The sequence below is a fragment of the Filicampus tigris genome, chromosome 9, assembly GCF_054856515.1.
Source record: "Filicampus tigris isolate MCC_2025a chromosome 9, RoL_Ftig_1.0, whole genome shotgun sequence".
Taxonomy (NCBI): domain Eukaryota; kingdom Metazoa; phylum Chordata; class Actinopteri; order Syngnathiformes; family Syngnathidae; genus Filicampus; species Filicampus tigris.
The window spans coordinates 15,905,260-15,921,253 of NC_141225.1; the positions used below are offsets into that span (position 1 = coordinate 15,905,260).

Consider the following 15,994-nt stretch of genomic DNA (forward strand, 5'->3'; position numbering starts at 1 on the left):
CTGTTTGCTTCCGTTATGTTGCTATAACCATTCCATTTCCTTTTCTAGAGTCCTTATGACACGTTTCCTGGCATATTTTCCCACAACACAATGGTGGAGTTTAAATAACATAAATTACACAACATCAGTGTCATCCACAGGGTGAATGAGCTTCAATAATAATTCTTTTATTTTAGCCCATTTCTAACATCCAACCATTCAATGTGCTTTTATCACATTTACTCATTCACACCAAGAGCAATGGTCTGCTATGCATCATTTATCGTTTACAGACATTTAGCAGTGTCACTTGACTTTTCTGAAAGGCGTGTGTCAAACTTCAAACGCATTCACAACTCATGAATGGAAATGGAAGCGCCTCAGTGAGGTTTGATGAGGAACGGGCAACTGCGTGTCAGTCTATGTGTAGGCTACTTTGTACGTGCAGCCATTTTGTACAAGATAAGAAACATTTGGTCGTGATCTGCGTAGGGCGTACAAGCATGTATGACAACCCAAGGGAGTGCACGGCCGCAGCAGTGAGGTCAGTTCGAAAGAACAACAAATACGTGAGGCTCTTATCAGTGAATGTGTGACTAATTTTCATAGATAGAGTTGAAGCAGGAAGGCGAGCAATCGTCTCATTTGCATGAGGACACAGTTGATCCTAACACAGTTCCTCTTCTGGCCTAGAGGAGTTCCTCTTCTTCAGCTGCACTACAATCGACTTCACCTCTCCACAGAGCAGTCTTCTATTTTGAGGGTTTGAGAAGAGCGAAGGAAGAAGAAAAGAAAAACTGGACCATCCTTCCCCTGTTCTCTCACTCTCTCTTCCAACTTTGGTTGCAGCAACATGTCCAAATAAGGCCAACCGAGAGAAGAGGAGTGGGATGAAAAAGAGGGTGGGGATTCCCTATCTTTATAAGCCTTTAGAAATTCCACAAATTTCCCCAAGTTAATGCTCCCGCCATATCCGCAAAATGTTCTTCACCTTCAACCACATCAGATATGGTTTACTTAAGTATGACCCAGAATACTGTTAAAAAAAACACAGAAAAGGAAGTGGCCAAAAAAAAATGGGGGAGACAGGAAGACAGTGAAAGAATGTTAAGCAGAGAGAGAGAGAGAGAGAGAGAGAAAGCGAGACGGGCTGCAGGAACAGTTGATCTAGACTGCTGAATGTGCATAGCACATCTTCCCACTTGCAGATTAATGATCTGAAATGATCATTTGTTGTTTGTTCACTTTAAAACACTTTAACTGTAAACATTGCAGTTCAGTTGTCGTATTGTTCCACACGAGCTCGGAAAATGCAGTCTGTACCATACTGAAACGTATCAGCCTGCAATTGTTTTTAATTAAAGTCAAGTGTAGAGCACATGTTGCTTCAGTCGTACTGAAACTGGGCTCAGAATTCTTTCTGGGGTCACTGGGCAGGAGAACTGCTGGGAGCAATCCTGAGCCAGCAATCATTAACATTCTTGTAATGTAAAACAATGTTTTACCAGCTGAAAAGAAACAGCCTATAAGTTTAACACTGTTATACTGCATATATTTTATTATATATGCAGATGTTCATTACATTTGGTCATACAAACAAAATAATCACAATATCAATATCTCCAATGCAAATGTGTGTAGATGTTTTTTAACACATACTGCATCATTTTTGGAGGAAAGATGGCGCGTACTACCCAACAAGTATCTATACAAGTAGCTATTGAATGCCATGTGACACAAACACTTCCTAGTATCGATATGAAGAGGGAGCAACTCTCCATGCAGTGGATACAACATCTGGCAGGGGACCTAAAGACACATATTGCGTAAGACTTCTATTCTGTGTTAAGTCAACAACAGCCTCAATGATCTGGGTTGTATAAACTGCGACTCGCTCCAAAGTTCTTATCCTGTTAAGAGATGGAGGAAGCATCTCATCATCATTTGCAGAGCATCTAAGACAACAAATATCCCACAATAGCAACCTTGGCCATTTCCAGTAAGGTGTCTCCATCGCGATCGCCAGTAAAACTATGCACTTATGTTGGACTTATTTGGAAAGGAATGCAAAGACAGGTCTATTTCTGGTAATTAACCAGCAGACAGCAGTCTCGGAGAGCGACACTGATTTGTGTTGGGAAGAACTTAAGGACATTTTAAGGTACAGGCAGCTCTGCTTTGCTCCAAGTGTATCGGCGAATCGTCTAAAAAGAAAGAAAGACTGATATTTACACCCTTAGCGCTTGTGTGTAGCTCAGTTATTTCAAAGATGGTTTAATGTTTTACAGAATTATAAATTTTTTTCTCATTAATGGAAGTGCTATTCTCAGTCTTTCAGGAACCACACGATACCATTGGGAACTAAAATGCACTATAGTTCTAGTGCATATGCCATTCCAGCGTTGACCTCTACCACGGTTGGTTATACAATCCTTATCAGCTCCTGCATATAGAAGGTTTGTCAGAAAATTTCCAGGAATGGTGTTATGAAAGATTCATTTCAAATCCAAACTACTAGTTTCCCCTTTGAAGTAATCGCTCATAGTCAACGCACTTTCCTAGCCACGCCTTCATGCACTCTTGGAAGGATTCTTACGGAATCCTCTGTAGCCCCATCGTCATTGCCATTTTGATGTCATCCACATCTTCAAAACGGGTCCCTTTGATGAAGTCTTGGGAAAAGGGGATTAAACAAAAAAATAAAAGATAATCACATGTAACCAGGTTGGGTGAGTAGGGAGGATACTCGAGCACGCCGGCGTTCTTGGCAAGGAACTGTCGGATGCTCAGGGAATTGTGAGCAGTAGCGTCGTCATAGTGAAGCTCTTATCCCGCAATGAAAAAAGCAAATGTCGCAAGATCGTCTGGCCCACATTGAAAAGGAAAGCTCATAGTTTGACGTTTGTGTTTTAATATATCATTTGTGACACCAGTCCTGAAACTTTTCTGACACACCTTGTACACATCCCGCATATGCCTTCAGCCACGGTTGTCAGATTGATGCATTATTCACAGAGAACATTCTTTGGGCTTCTTGGATTTTTTTATTCAATATAAATTTAATATAATGGTTTACTCAAAATCAGTTGGAAATTTTAGGGTTCGGAAACTACAAAAGAAATTGTGATGACAACGTAACCTCATTTCTAAGGTATTAATACCGTATAGCCACGCTGAGGTTATGACTATTGGAATCTAATTGTGGGTCAAGATAATGGATGAACTTTGAACAACTGTTAGGTGTTTCAGCTGTTATGTACAAGAAATAGACAGGGAGTGATTATTGGTACATTGTGCACAACAATAGTATATTGCCTTGCTTTGACTACCAATCATAGTTCTTTTCTGTGTGTCAGAGTGAAATATAGCTCATGGCCTGCATGAGTGAAAGTTTGATTACATTAAAGAGTGCTTGTGTTTACATTAGGGGGAAATGTTGAGCATACCTCAGCACTGACAGTACTAGACCCAGATGACACGGCTAGCAAGACCTGTAGGCTAGTGTCTACTATAGCACAAACATAACCATGATGATAGAACACTGTTAATGGCAATATTAATAATATTGGTGAACTCATCAGTGTGGTCACTTCTGGATTCTGGAGCCACAATTTATTTGGAAAAAAAAAAAAAAAAATCAGACTATAATCCGCACACCGAATCCACTATAATTGGAATGTTTAAATCTGTTTGGACACGGGTATGCAATAGTAAACACAGACATGTCGCTTTCATCGCTTGCTTTCATTCACACTAACTCTTCTTTTCACCTCCTGGTTGATATCCAGAGTCACCTCACACTGACATAAAGGCCTCTTCTGATCAGGAGCAGCTGACAAAACAATTACCGAAGGCACTTTAACCTCACTCAGTGCGTTCAAGAGTGCTACACAAGCACAGTTTGACTATACCAAATGCAATTAATGTATCGCTTCAACCACAAGTTGTTCCTTGTGCATAAGTATGAACCGTCGGGAAAAAAAAGGTGGGAAGACATTACAACAGCATAAGAGCACAGTCTACCTTCTGATGAGTCAATAAGGTGAAGGAGGAGGGAGCGTAGAGGATTATAGGACGGAAAGTGATTAGCAAAATCCTTCTGTACAAGTTTGCTGCCAAAAATCCTCCTCAAACAGTTTGCACTCATGCATGACCAAGTGCTGCTGCTCATTTACAATGTAGACAGTCCATTTAAAGCCAGATTATATTCACAATGTGAATATAATAAATGAAATAAAAGCACACACAGCTGCTAGCTTTCCCTGTCATCTATGACATAATATAAACTGGGCAGTTGCTTGAGATATAAAAGAAGTGGGGGGCTTGTAAGCGAGAGTACAACTCTCAGAGCACACCAACGCTTCTAAACACAATTAAAATGTCTGCCCTCCTTTGAGATTGTAAAATAGCATCGTAAACATCAATGTTACATCAATAAGTCTTAAAATGATTTGTGCCTCTGCGACTGCGAAACATGTTGAAGAATATGTGATGAGATTGAGCCTTAGCGCAGAATCGACTTCAATCTACATTCCCACAGCAACAAGGAGAATTCCATTCGTAGATCATTATCGTGTGGGCTAATTGGGAATGACCACTACTTCAAAGTTAGCTTGGTCTGTTCTTGCAATGGCTGTCATATCAACATGTGTCTTCCATCAAACATGACCTTCCCTAAAAGACATCTTAATCAGCTGTTTGCAAAGAGATGACTGACAAGAGTACAAAGATTACACAAGATCAGATACTCTCTTTGCAATGTGGGGCCAGCTGCCCCTAGAGATACAAGCCTCCAGCCTGAGAACCGAGGGTCATGAGTTCTACTTCCTGTATGAGGACTATTTATAGCAAGTACACCCAAAGTAGTATCTCAAGACTTTTTTTGTATGAAAAACTTCACGAGGTTTCTTAACATCAATTCTGTTTTCTGAGGTGAGGTGGATGCATCTTGAACATTGCCAATGGCATCCCTGTTTGACGTCCGGCGGGCAGAGATATTGTGGCCGTCACCAAAGAAACGCAGCACAAAACACATGGAGCAGTGTCTATCACAGAGCTCTTAATATAAACACACAGCAGTTAGTGGAGATGATGTCAGCCTCAGGAGGACAATCTCTGTGTCTCTTACCTCTGAACTTCTTTGGAGGGCTGTTGAGGTCTCCGGCATCAGGCTGGACCACACAGCGGTCATCCACCAGGCTGCAGATTAAAGCGTATTCATTTACAACACTGTTAAATTTCTGAATAAAAAAAAAAAAAACTGTAATGTGATGCATTTTAGGAATATATCACCAAATAAAAAAAGTCACTCATGACAAACTAACCAGGAAACTGTTTTGTGAGGCATTTTAGTAATACTTTATTACACTAGATCATCCCGATGAAGCACAACTGCAAGTAAAAATTGTGTTCATTATTCATAGAAACTCTCTAAGCTTAAACAAACCATGACTGTACACCTTTATAAATAATCTCACCTGCATAGGATGTCTTAATTATTTGAATGTCGGGATGAACAATGATAAAATGACAAACTCCTGAGAAGCTGTAATGATGAATACCTATGAAGTTTCCTCCACATCCAAGTACAATTAATTCACAATAATTTTGAGTTGTGTTACGGTGGGAAACAAGTGAACTATTCTCAAGAAATCTGGAAATCAACCCAAACATATTTTTTCAAGAATATATTCTATGCAAGCCCACTACTTGAAACAAGGCATTCTGATAAATATTGTGTTTGTGGAACAAGAGTTAATCCACCCGTTTTTAGCCTTCTCGGGGGGCGGCTATTTTGTCACCTCTGTCGACTGAAAATGACATCACAGTTGCTCAGGGATCTGTTAACAGCCAATCATGGCTCAGCTTTAGAAAACATGCGAGCTGTGATTGGTCATTCCCTGAGTCCTGGGTAGTTGTGATGTCATTTTCAGTCTATAGAAATGACAAAATGGCCGGCCCCTGAGATGGCTAAAAACGGGTGTATTTTGCTGCTTAACTCATATTGCACAAACACACACTATTAATCAGAATGCCGTGTTTCAACTAGTGGGCCTGCTGGGAGCATATTCTTGAAAAAAATATGTTTGGGTAGAATTCCCCTTTTTAAGTCTTTATGTAAGGTCACAAAGAATGTTGATATCCATCCATCCATCCATTATCTATATGACTGTTAAATAATCTGTCCAGGACGGCACAGTTAAAAGTATTATCAGTAGTTACAGTTTGATGCTGGAACGGATTAATCGTAAATGCACGATTTCCTATTGTAACAAGTGATTTAAAAAACAAAAAAAAGCTTCAACTGTTTGCGTGTTTAAAGGGTTGGAACTCATTGTGAAGAATGTGGCCGATCATGTGAAGAATGTAGTCGAGTTGGTGGTTACGCGTGGAGAAAAAAGAAGCAGGACAAAACTGCTGTGTCAATTTTGCAAATTTATGCGCTCGTATATGCGTGGGAAGTTGTGGAACTCCGCAAATGCCTCAAAGTCTCGAAAACGGTTTGGTTTTCATTATGCAGGTCATTCCATTTTTTTGATCGACTCTGCAACACCATGACTCATATGTCCTGACAGTTTTACTGATTCCGCAATAGACAATATTAGATTTATAGTTTCCATCTGTTCGCCACCCTCACTCGCCTTACTCACAATAACGCAATTATTATTACATTTACCAACCCGGGATGGCTCCCAAAAACAAATTTTTAAAAAATGTTATAAATGAAATGAAGGGTTAGGGTTCTTTTTTAATACATCCATTCACAACTATAATGGCAACCAGGGCAGACGCTGGTGGGGGTGTCCTTTAAAACTGTGGCCCTCTCTCCAAACGAAGACTATACAGAACTGTATTTATTCAAATTGTAATAAACGCAACACATGTAGCTAATGTGGCTCAACATTCGAGTCAAATCTATCATAATTTGTACGAAAGATTTATCAGACAGCAAGACGTATTTCACAATGAGTTTTATGAACGACTAATGGGAACAAAAACGTGATCTGCTTGGCAAAACTCAGAAAACCTCAGCGTAACACATCCTGTAGCTGGTAATGTCCGGGCCCCAAAATAAAAGCATGCCAGTAAGACATCACGGTTACACCGTTCACCCAACAAAAGGCAGTCAGAGCTAGTAGGAAATTCAATCAATATTTTATTGTGACAAAGTGAGACTTCTGGTACAGACATGTTGTTGCCTAACTTTATGAATTTTAATAGAAGCCTGCCAGACCATGTGTGAATGTTGGCTTGAGTTGATCGCATGCTTCAAGCTCACGTTAGCTAACCTTACTACAACACAAAACAGAGCAAACCCGCAACTGTAACCTTATTTGCATATTGGGTTGCTGAAATTTTGTGTATTTCTTGCCATTGCTTTTTGTCTATAGTTGAAAATAAACACTTAGAAGCACAACATTGTGTAAATTACTTCACTATGCATCACATTTACCACATCTTAAAGGCAATGTTGTATCTGACATGTTAAATAAACTTTATTTAATGTTCATTTGAACGCCATTAAAATAAACAAATAAATACATATATAACAGACACACATTAAGCAGGCTTTTTTTTTTTTTTACATCACAAACCTGATGGACTAGTGCTTGTGGATGCACATACAGCACTCTCTGTCTGTCTCAACCTTCAGCCTCACCACTCTCAGGATCTTCAGCCTTCTCTGTCCTTCTCTGTGCACCTTCTCTGAAAACCCGCCTCCCAATTCCTCTGGCTATCGAACTTTCTCTGTGGCGGCTCAACTTGCTTCTCTTCAGCTCTCTTGACACCATCATCTGGCTCTGTCTCAATGTCTGCCTCATTGTTATTTGTCTTTATGGTGTAGAAATATGAAGTCATTTTTTCTCTTCATTCTAAACAGGGATTTTGTCATTGCCATCATTATGAAAACAAAATTTCAGCCATTTAAACTGTAGGTATGATATTTATTTTAATAGTCAACTGTTGCAGGCTTGCTTGGATTTGTGTTTTGGTAAGTTAACTAAGGGTAGCTAGAAGTGGGCTGAATGTGCCCCATCTGAAAATCCCCAGGCCCCCTCTAGAACTGCCACCTGGTCCTAAATTGTATCACCACAGACTTGTACACCTTTATAAATACACATTTCCTGTACAGTATACACATAAACAACAAATTAAGAGAAAATTCCTGATCACCTCCCTGCCAAGTGGCATGTGGATTAGTCAAATATGCTCACCCCAGGGTGCTGATGAAACCACTGGTAGACCCCTCTGCGTAAAGGGAGCAGATATCACCGATGTGCAGGAAGCTGGACATTTTATCCGACATGTTGGAAGACCACTAAGGAACACCTACAGCAGAGTAAGGTAAAATACATTTCAATGAAAGGTTTCAACAATCAAAGGTGTTTCTCAAGTTTAGCTGTGGTCCAAAAATGGAAAAGAATTCTATACAGCATTCTGCTAGTTTGCCTATTCTTACTATTAGATGGGGCACATTTTGATGTGAGGGTGCTACAACTCCATGCATTTGCATGAGTTTGCAGGAAAATTCAGTTTCATGTTACAGCAATAGATTGCTGCTCTGAATGGATAATAATTAGGACTGCCAACAGGAAGCTGTGCACCTGCAACAAGTCTACTTTGCTCCATCTGACTAACCTCTTACTGAGCAGATCCAAAACAGTGACTTTCGCGGCATAAGAACCAAAACATTTAAACTAGTGCCAGCAGCCAGCTCGTTATCATAGCATTGTCAAGCATTTGTGACTAAAAAAGACGACGCCTGAACAAACGGAAATGTCAGTCTGTCATTTGAAATCAAGAAATAATACCTCAGCAAACGATAACAGCACTTGTTGACTTGAGCAGTGGGGAAACAGCGTTAGCCATTTATGGAGCGCTCTATCTTCTCTGCGGAGAAGAGGATGAAGATAAGGAAAAGAAGTTGAAGACCCCAACTTTACCTCGCCGGTGGTGAACGCTCGGATGTTCGGCTCTCTGAGGGCCAGCTACGACAGCATGACAGCGGCTCCGCTCTCCCCTCGTTCGACCGAGCGATAGTGAGAACCAGCGGAGTGAGACAAGCCAGGGTTTGTGACTGAGAGGAGGCCAGTAAGAAGAGGGACAGGCGGCGTCAGGCGTTCTCCTGTGCGGTGCTGTGCGGTACTCTGAGTTTGAGCTGAAGTGGTTCACTGCCACTTCTTCCCGCACGGCGGCACTGTTGATCTCTGGGAAATTATTTTGTTACATTATTCAGCGTGACAATTTATGTAATTACACTACCCATAGACTGCATTCAACTTAAATTAACAGAATACAGTCGTCATAGTTTAGAAAATACATAATTTAAAAATTCAATTCATTAAGGCTGACAGTACCACTTCCAGCCTCTGGAGGCGCAATATCGCACTAGTCAGTACCAGCTGACTGACCACGTGATTTTGCGGAAGCGTCAACACCACGACCGATGTGTAAGCAAAAATGCTCCACTTTTTTACCTTTTTAATGATCAATGTGGTCTATCTGGACAAAACGCTTGTATGCAGAGCTCTCTCCGAGCCCGACACCTCGCCGGCTTTAGCGAGTTGCGGCTGTGAGAGTTTGAAGAGAGACGCTGTTGTGGGGGAAAGCACTGCATATCAGGAGCGAAGTGTAAAATATTCCAGAGGCGCCAATGAGATGCAGTCTGACACACAGGGAGGCGAAAAGAATCAGGTAAATGGCTCTTTCTGTGTATTCATTTTTTATCATACAGTACCTCATTCACTGCAAATTGTATTTCTACATGTGTTTGCTAAGACTGAACTGAAATGTCTACAAAAACTGAGGGCTCTCACGTTGATTTTAATATTGTTATTAAAGTCAGAATATATTAGGACTTTAAAATTCTTAGAGTCAAATGTTTTTAAAAAATTGCCACGGACTAGTGGTTAGCATGTCTCTTTTACAGTAGCAGCGTGACAGAATTTCACTAAAATGAAAATATGTTATAATTATGCATAGTCTAGTAGGAAAGACCACTTCAACCTGAGTACAACATATTTGGAAAATTGGAGCTTTTAGTGTGAGGAAAAAACAGCCTTTTAGGGAATGCTTTTGTATTATTTTCGAGTGGACTGATTTTTTTTTTTTCCAAAAGGAAAATAATGCAAAACTATTCAAATTGAACCCATGTTATAATTTGAAAATATACAACATTTTGTGGAGTTTGCATGTTCTCCCCGTGCCTGCGTGGGTTTCCTCCGGGTACTCCGGTTTCCTCCCACATTCCAAAAACATGCATGGTAAGTTGATTGGACTGTCTAAATTGTCCCTAGGTGTGATTGTGAGTGTGGATGTTTGTCTCTGTGCCCTGCGATTGGCTGGCAACCAATTCAGGGTGTCCCCCGCCTACTGCCCAAAGACAGCTGGGATAGGCTCCAGCACGCCCGCGACCCTTGTGAGAATAAGCGATATGGATAATGAATGAATGAATTTTAAAATATCAGTATTTGTTGCCATGGTAGCAGGGCCTTTGTAATGGATTGGATTGGTTGGGTGGAATGTAATGGACCAATCATGGCTCAGCTGCAGAAAACAGGTGAGCTGTGATTGGTTGTTACCTGAGCCCTGAGCACCTGTGATGTCTAAATGGCCGCCACCTGAGATGGCTAAAAACGGATGGATTTTGCTGCTTAACTCATATTCCACAAACACAATATTAATCAGAATACCATTTTAAGACTAGTTGGCCTGCATAGAACATATTCTCGGAAAAAAAATATAGGTTGAGTTCTCTTTAAGAAGTGCAGTCCACATGTTTACATATTATTTCATGAAACTTGAAGCGATAAAGCCATAGATTTGTTTGCATTATTGTTGTAATCTGATTCATGATTAATTTAATTGTATGCCACATTTGTTTGGTGGAATCTTGTGAAGTTGTTGCTGTAAATTGCAAAATCATTCAGCTCTTGTCTATACACTTGTTATATAGATACTTGTATACATATAGATACTTGTATACAATTATATTTTTGGCATAGTTCAAATTTGATCTTGGATAGGATAAAGAGCATCCTGTTTAAAGATATATTTAATTCCACAACATCCTTCTGCAAACTTCACTTTGCACTAAGATGAACAAGTATATATCCTGTATGTAGATGGTGTTGATTTCTGGCGGAGAATTTCTAATGGGTACAGACAACCCAGGCATCCCTGCTGATGGAGAAGGTCCCCAGAGACTGGTCCACGTGGACTCCTTCTACATGGACATCCAGGAAGTCACCAACCGACAGTTCCAGATTTTTGCCAACGCCACAGGTTATGTGACAGAGGTGCTAATCGACCAATACAGCTCAGCATGTTTATGTTCTCTTTTGTGATATGGGTTGATCACTCTTTTTATTCTTTCAGGCAGAGAATTTTGGAGACTCGTTTGTTTTTGAGGGAATTCTAAGTGAGACAATCAAAAGCCAAATCAAACAAGTGGTAAGTACTTCCTTTTTTGTCACTGTTGTGGCGGTGTGCAAGCATGAAAACAAACTCGTAATATTTTACACAGACCACTCAAGTATAATGGCCCACAGATGGGCGAGCTCTCATTGTGGTTGTCATGGAAACCTGCAGCTGTCAGCGCCAGGGGGAGAAGTTCACAGGCTTTGTTTTTCCCCACTGCTTCCTGTGGGCATGTTTGCTCCACTTTTATTTATTTATTTATTTGCTAAGTGACTGCTCGTGCACAGTTGCCACACATTTTTCAGCTGAATGCAAACCACAGAAGGACAAAAGCAAACATTACAGAAATGGTCACTGTGTAAGTGTCCTTGTAAAGTTCTTTTATTATTATAGAACAATTATTTGTGACAACTACATGACACACCTTGCAATTATAAAACTCTTCCTGATAGCACCACGAACAGCTTGAAGACATGCTATTCAACTTAACTTTATTTATTGAGCACTTATAACCAGCTGCATAAAACCTGCTGTACATAAAGTAAAAAATCAGACACAAAAACAACGTAACTTTATTTATTGAGCACTTATAACCAGCTGCATAAAACCTGCTGTACATAAAGTAAAAAATCAGACACAAAAACAACGTTCAAACAATAAATTAGTAACAAAAACAGTAAACAAAATAAAATACTAAAACAAATCCGAGTCTCATTCTGAGGCGAAAGCCAAAGAATAAGAATGTGTATTAAGACGAGTTTTAAAGCTAGCCATCTTTTGTTTAGTTTGTTTTATTTGGTTGTGTCCAAATCCAGTACACAGACTTCATACAGTAAGTATATGCCTTATCGTAAGTGCGTAGGCATGGGCTGATTAAGTTTCAATTACCGCTAAAACTGCCCGTCACCGGTAACAAGCTCTTCTTTTCTTTTTGAGGGGACTTCTAAAAAAAGGGGGAAAAAAAGAAAAGAAAAACCTGGTGCCAGCAGGTACTAGTGAACTCCCAAGGACTATATGAGTAGATTGCCGATCTGTTCTAAAAATACCTCATCAGTCAGTCCTCACCAACACTGACTCACAAAGAACTAAAACAGAAGAATGTCAATATTTGTTTCTTTCTTTTTTCTTTTAACTTAAAACACTGCACATGTTTCTTAATGTACCAAATAATCTATATTTTGTTTGAAAAACAAAATGCTGTTTTTATTTAGCCAAATATTTTTTTAAAGAACATTCTACAGCTGTAATTTTAATTTGATGATAACGTGATACCGTAATATTGTTGCTCACAGTTCTCATACTGTCAGAGTCTAAAATCGGCCAATATCTAATTGTAAGATGCCTGACAGTGTTCTACAGTTGATTGTTAATCGGCCGTCAAGAGTCAAAATCCAATCAGCAATAAATGTACTGCTTCCCACGTAATTGTCTCATACTGGAGGTATAGTGCAACCCAACATTCCAGGTCATATTTTGCTACCTTTCAAGCGTGGGCGCCAGTGACTTTTCCTGTGCTCATGCGTTAAATTTCATTTGCTCTGAACCCAGTAGACTGTTAAATGCCTCACTTGGACTCCTGTCTGTTTTGAGTAAGTAACTTTTAGGATAATTGATATGAAGGACTGTATATGCTCTCATTTTTTAAAATTGCATTTTTAGGTGGCTGCTGCCCCCTGGTGGCTTCCAGTCAAAGGGGCAAACTGGAGACAACCTGAGGGTCCTGGCGCCAATATCAAAGATAGGCAAGGAGATTCTTATGTGATCCATGTTTTTTTTGTTTTTTGTTTTTTTTAACCATGGTTTGTTTCACAATTGTGATGCTAAACTAATCAAAACGAATCCGTTTTAGGTTGGATCATCCTGTTGTTCATGTATCCTGGGCAGATGCTGTTACCTACTGTACCTGGGCCAACAAGAGGCTTCCGACGGAGGCAGAGTGGGAGTACGCCTGCAGAGGCAATTTAAAAGACAGGTAAGATGTTCAGTCATTGTGTCGATTAAAAATTGGTACATTAGCAGTATGCATAGTTCTCGAAATTATGAAGCATATGCTTTTTTGTAGATGGTTTCCCGATGCAATTTACAGTGGATGAAATGTTTTGATGATCCACCATTATATTGACTTTTGTAAGAAATAATTGGATTTGATCTAACATACCAACCACAATCACACCACAATATTTTTTTCAAACCTCTTCAAAATACAATGTTTCAAATTGTTATGCTCAGCAGTTATGTGGTACATAACATTTTTAAAAAGTATTATTTTTAAAGTCATTCTTTGGATAGTTACTATCTGAATCTCGTTTGAGGATGCAAGAATTGACATCAGAGCTGCTCTTTGGAGGTTTACTGCCGTCCCTCCCTTTTAAGGATTCTTCCTGGGCTCTCAATGGGATTGAGGTCAGGGAATGGTGATGGCCACACCTTGAGTTTTTCTCAGCAGCTGAATATTCAGTGATATTTCCTGCAGTTGTGGGTTGGTGGTCTTGAATGATTTTACTGTAGGATGATTCTTCTTTCTTATAACCATGGAAGGAAATGGTCAGTTAGAAACTCCACATATTTCATAGAGGTCATTTGGACATCTTCAGGAAGCAAAAAGGTGCCCAACCATCTTAGTGCGTATTTTTTCATCCCACAGAAACGTTCCTTAATATGCCGTTATCAAAATGAAATCCATTTGCTCTCCAAGTAACGTACAAATTATTAAACAGTTTGAGGATTTTCTTGAAATGTGTTTTCTTTCCTTGCGTAAGACATTGCAGTAGTTCACGCTTTTCCTCAGGAGAAATATCTTGTATCTTTTATTTTTGTTTTTCACCATTATGCATAAAAAGTGAATGTGGAACGACTTCTTTAAGTAATTTTCTTTCCATCAAGTCTGCCGGTGATTTGTACCAGTGATCCAAATAGACTCGAGAAAAATGAAACCTTGAATGTTAATTAAATCCTACCTGCAGAATCATTATTACTAATGTAAACATTTTTAAAAAGTAAAATATTTTTTTCAGACTTTATCCCTGGGGAAATCGACTGAACCCAAAAGGGCAACACTATGCCAACCTCTGGCAAGGGGAGTTCCCTAACCATAATTCTGCAGAAGATGGATACATCAAAACCTCACCGGTAAGTGAGAGTCAGGAAATTAAATGTTACCGTTTTGCTCTGGCAAGAGATTTCATATTAGAGATTTGGGGGAGTATGAAACCTGATTTGTAATTAACATAATATTTAAAATATACCGGAATCATGCTCATGAAAAATTGGCATTTTCACTGATGATAGCTGATACTCTAGTAATGCCGGTACTTTAATTCTAGTCACTCCTCTATAGGGAGTAGTGCTCTCAACCTGTGAATTAAATTGAAATTTTTACACGTTTGTTTTTTGTTTTTTTGTTAGGCTGGTGAACAATGTATGCATTCATTAATACTTACACTATAAGAAAGTTAATATTTTATAACGGTATAATATAGTATTTAAATATTATTGTTTATAATTGAATTTTTAAAACTCAATTTCCTCAATTAAAGCTAATCAACATCTGTTTGTCTTCGAGCATTCTTGATACACCTTGTTCGAATATGTGGTTGGATGTAAACGTAATGTCTGGAATTGACACCCCTCAGGTGAAGTCTTTTCCCGCCAATGCTTTTGGTCTGTTTGACATGGTGGGCAATGCGTGGGAATGGACGTCAGACTGGTGGACTGTGCATCACTCCACCGAACAACAACACAATCCAGTAACTTCACAGCATCGCACCATAATGTCCTAAAATGTCACACGTGTCATTAATATGATTAACTTTTTGTTTTAGACAGGTCCTCCATCAGGCACTGACAAAGTAAAGAAAGGAGGGTCATACATGTGCCACAAGGTAAAATGATGTTGTCTTCACTTAATTCATTTGCACTGCTATGATGGCTGTGAGATTTTTATATGTGCATCAGTTTATTACATTTTGTATCTCTCTCCTTCCCACAGTCATACTGTTACAGGTACCGCTGTGCAGCGCGAAGCCAGAACACTCCAGACAGCTCTGCCTCCAATCTTGGTTTTCGATGCGTCTCTGAGGAGCCTCACTGACTTCAACTTGAGCTCCTGGTTCACATTAAACCATATTTTTTAGTTGTTGTTGTTTTTTTCTTTTAGATCAAGCTCCATTGTTTCCAAATACAGTATAAGTGCTGCTTTACTGCAGAAATCGACTCATTATTTTATGGAAGTTTTTTTCCCTCTAATTTTGTATGAAAAATAAATAAAACTATTTTTTATCACCATTGTCTATATTTATCCAACCAGTTAGCAAGAGTATAACATATCCACTGTATTTATAAAAGAGGACATTTTCTCATGTCAATGAGGGAGAAGGGAAACTTTTAAGCGTAGACATTGAAGCAGTAAATACTTTAAGGTTTAGTAAAGACCAAATATAAACTACAGAAATGAGACTGTGGAGCTATAAACATTTTCTTATAACATGTATTTTATATGCTGACAATCTGTGATGAATAATTTCCATAATCATCACACCAATTTTATGAGGTTAAAATCTTAACTCACTTTTTGTATGTGTGTATTTGAACAATT

At 39.2% G+C, this 15,994-nt stretch overlaps 2 protein-coding genes across 11 annotated transcripts in view; one reads left to right on the plus strand and one right to left on the minus strand.

The window, feature by feature from the left end:
• Positions 1-9,143, minus strand: part of LOC147142240 (inositol 1,4,5-trisphosphate-gated calcium channel ITPR1) — a 59,803-nt gene extending 50,660 nt beyond the window's left edge. For 5 of the 10 annotated variants that reach the window (XM_086039776.1, XM_086039775.1, XM_086039773.1 and 2 more), the window contains exons 1-3: positions 8,925-9,143; positions 8,196-8,310; positions 5,108-5,178 (exon numbers count right to left, since the gene is read on the minus strand). In XM_086039776.1, coding sequence (XP_085895902.1) covers positions 5,108-5,178; positions 8,196-8,287 — 163 coding nt within the window. In that variant the 5' untranslated portion in view covers positions 8,288-8,310; positions 8,925-9,143. Of the gene's footprint in view, positions 1-5,107; positions 5,179-8,195; positions 8,311-8,792 lie in introns of all 10 variants that reach the window. The other 5 variants (XM_086039778.1, XM_086039777.1, XM_086039772.1 and 2 more) reach the window with 2 other exon arrangements.
• sumf1 (sulfatase modifying factor 1) lies at positions 9,142-15,535 on the plus strand. The gene is made up of 9 exons (XM_086039796.1): positions 9,142-9,675; positions 11,106-11,279; positions 11,359-11,433; positions 13,060-13,142; positions 13,250-13,372; positions 14,415-14,529; positions 15,033-15,146; positions 15,222-15,281; positions 15,389-15,535. The coding sequence occupies exons 1-9, from the start codon at positions 9,442-9,444 to the stop codon at positions 15,488-15,490; spliced, it is 1,080 nt and encodes a 359-aa protein (XP_085895922.1). The 5' UTR covers positions 9,142-9,441; the 3' UTR covers positions 15,491-15,535.
• The last annotated feature ends 459 nt before the right edge of the window (positions 15,536-15,994 follow it).

Excerpts from the sequence above, each read along its gene's own strand:
- sumf1 (XM_086039796.1), top strand. The coding sequence starts at position 9,442 with ATGCTCCACTTTTTTACCTTTTTAATGATCAATGTGGTCTATCTGGAC. Across the intron at positions 13,143-13,249 it reads GGCGCCAATATCAAAGATAG|GTTGGATCATCCTGTTGTTC; the intron begins GCAAGGAGATTC and ends AATCCGTTTTAG. Across the intron at positions 13,373-14,414 it reads AGAGGCAATTTAAAAGACAG|ACTTTATCCCTGGGGAAATC; the intron begins GTAAGATGTTCA and ends TATTTTTTTCAG.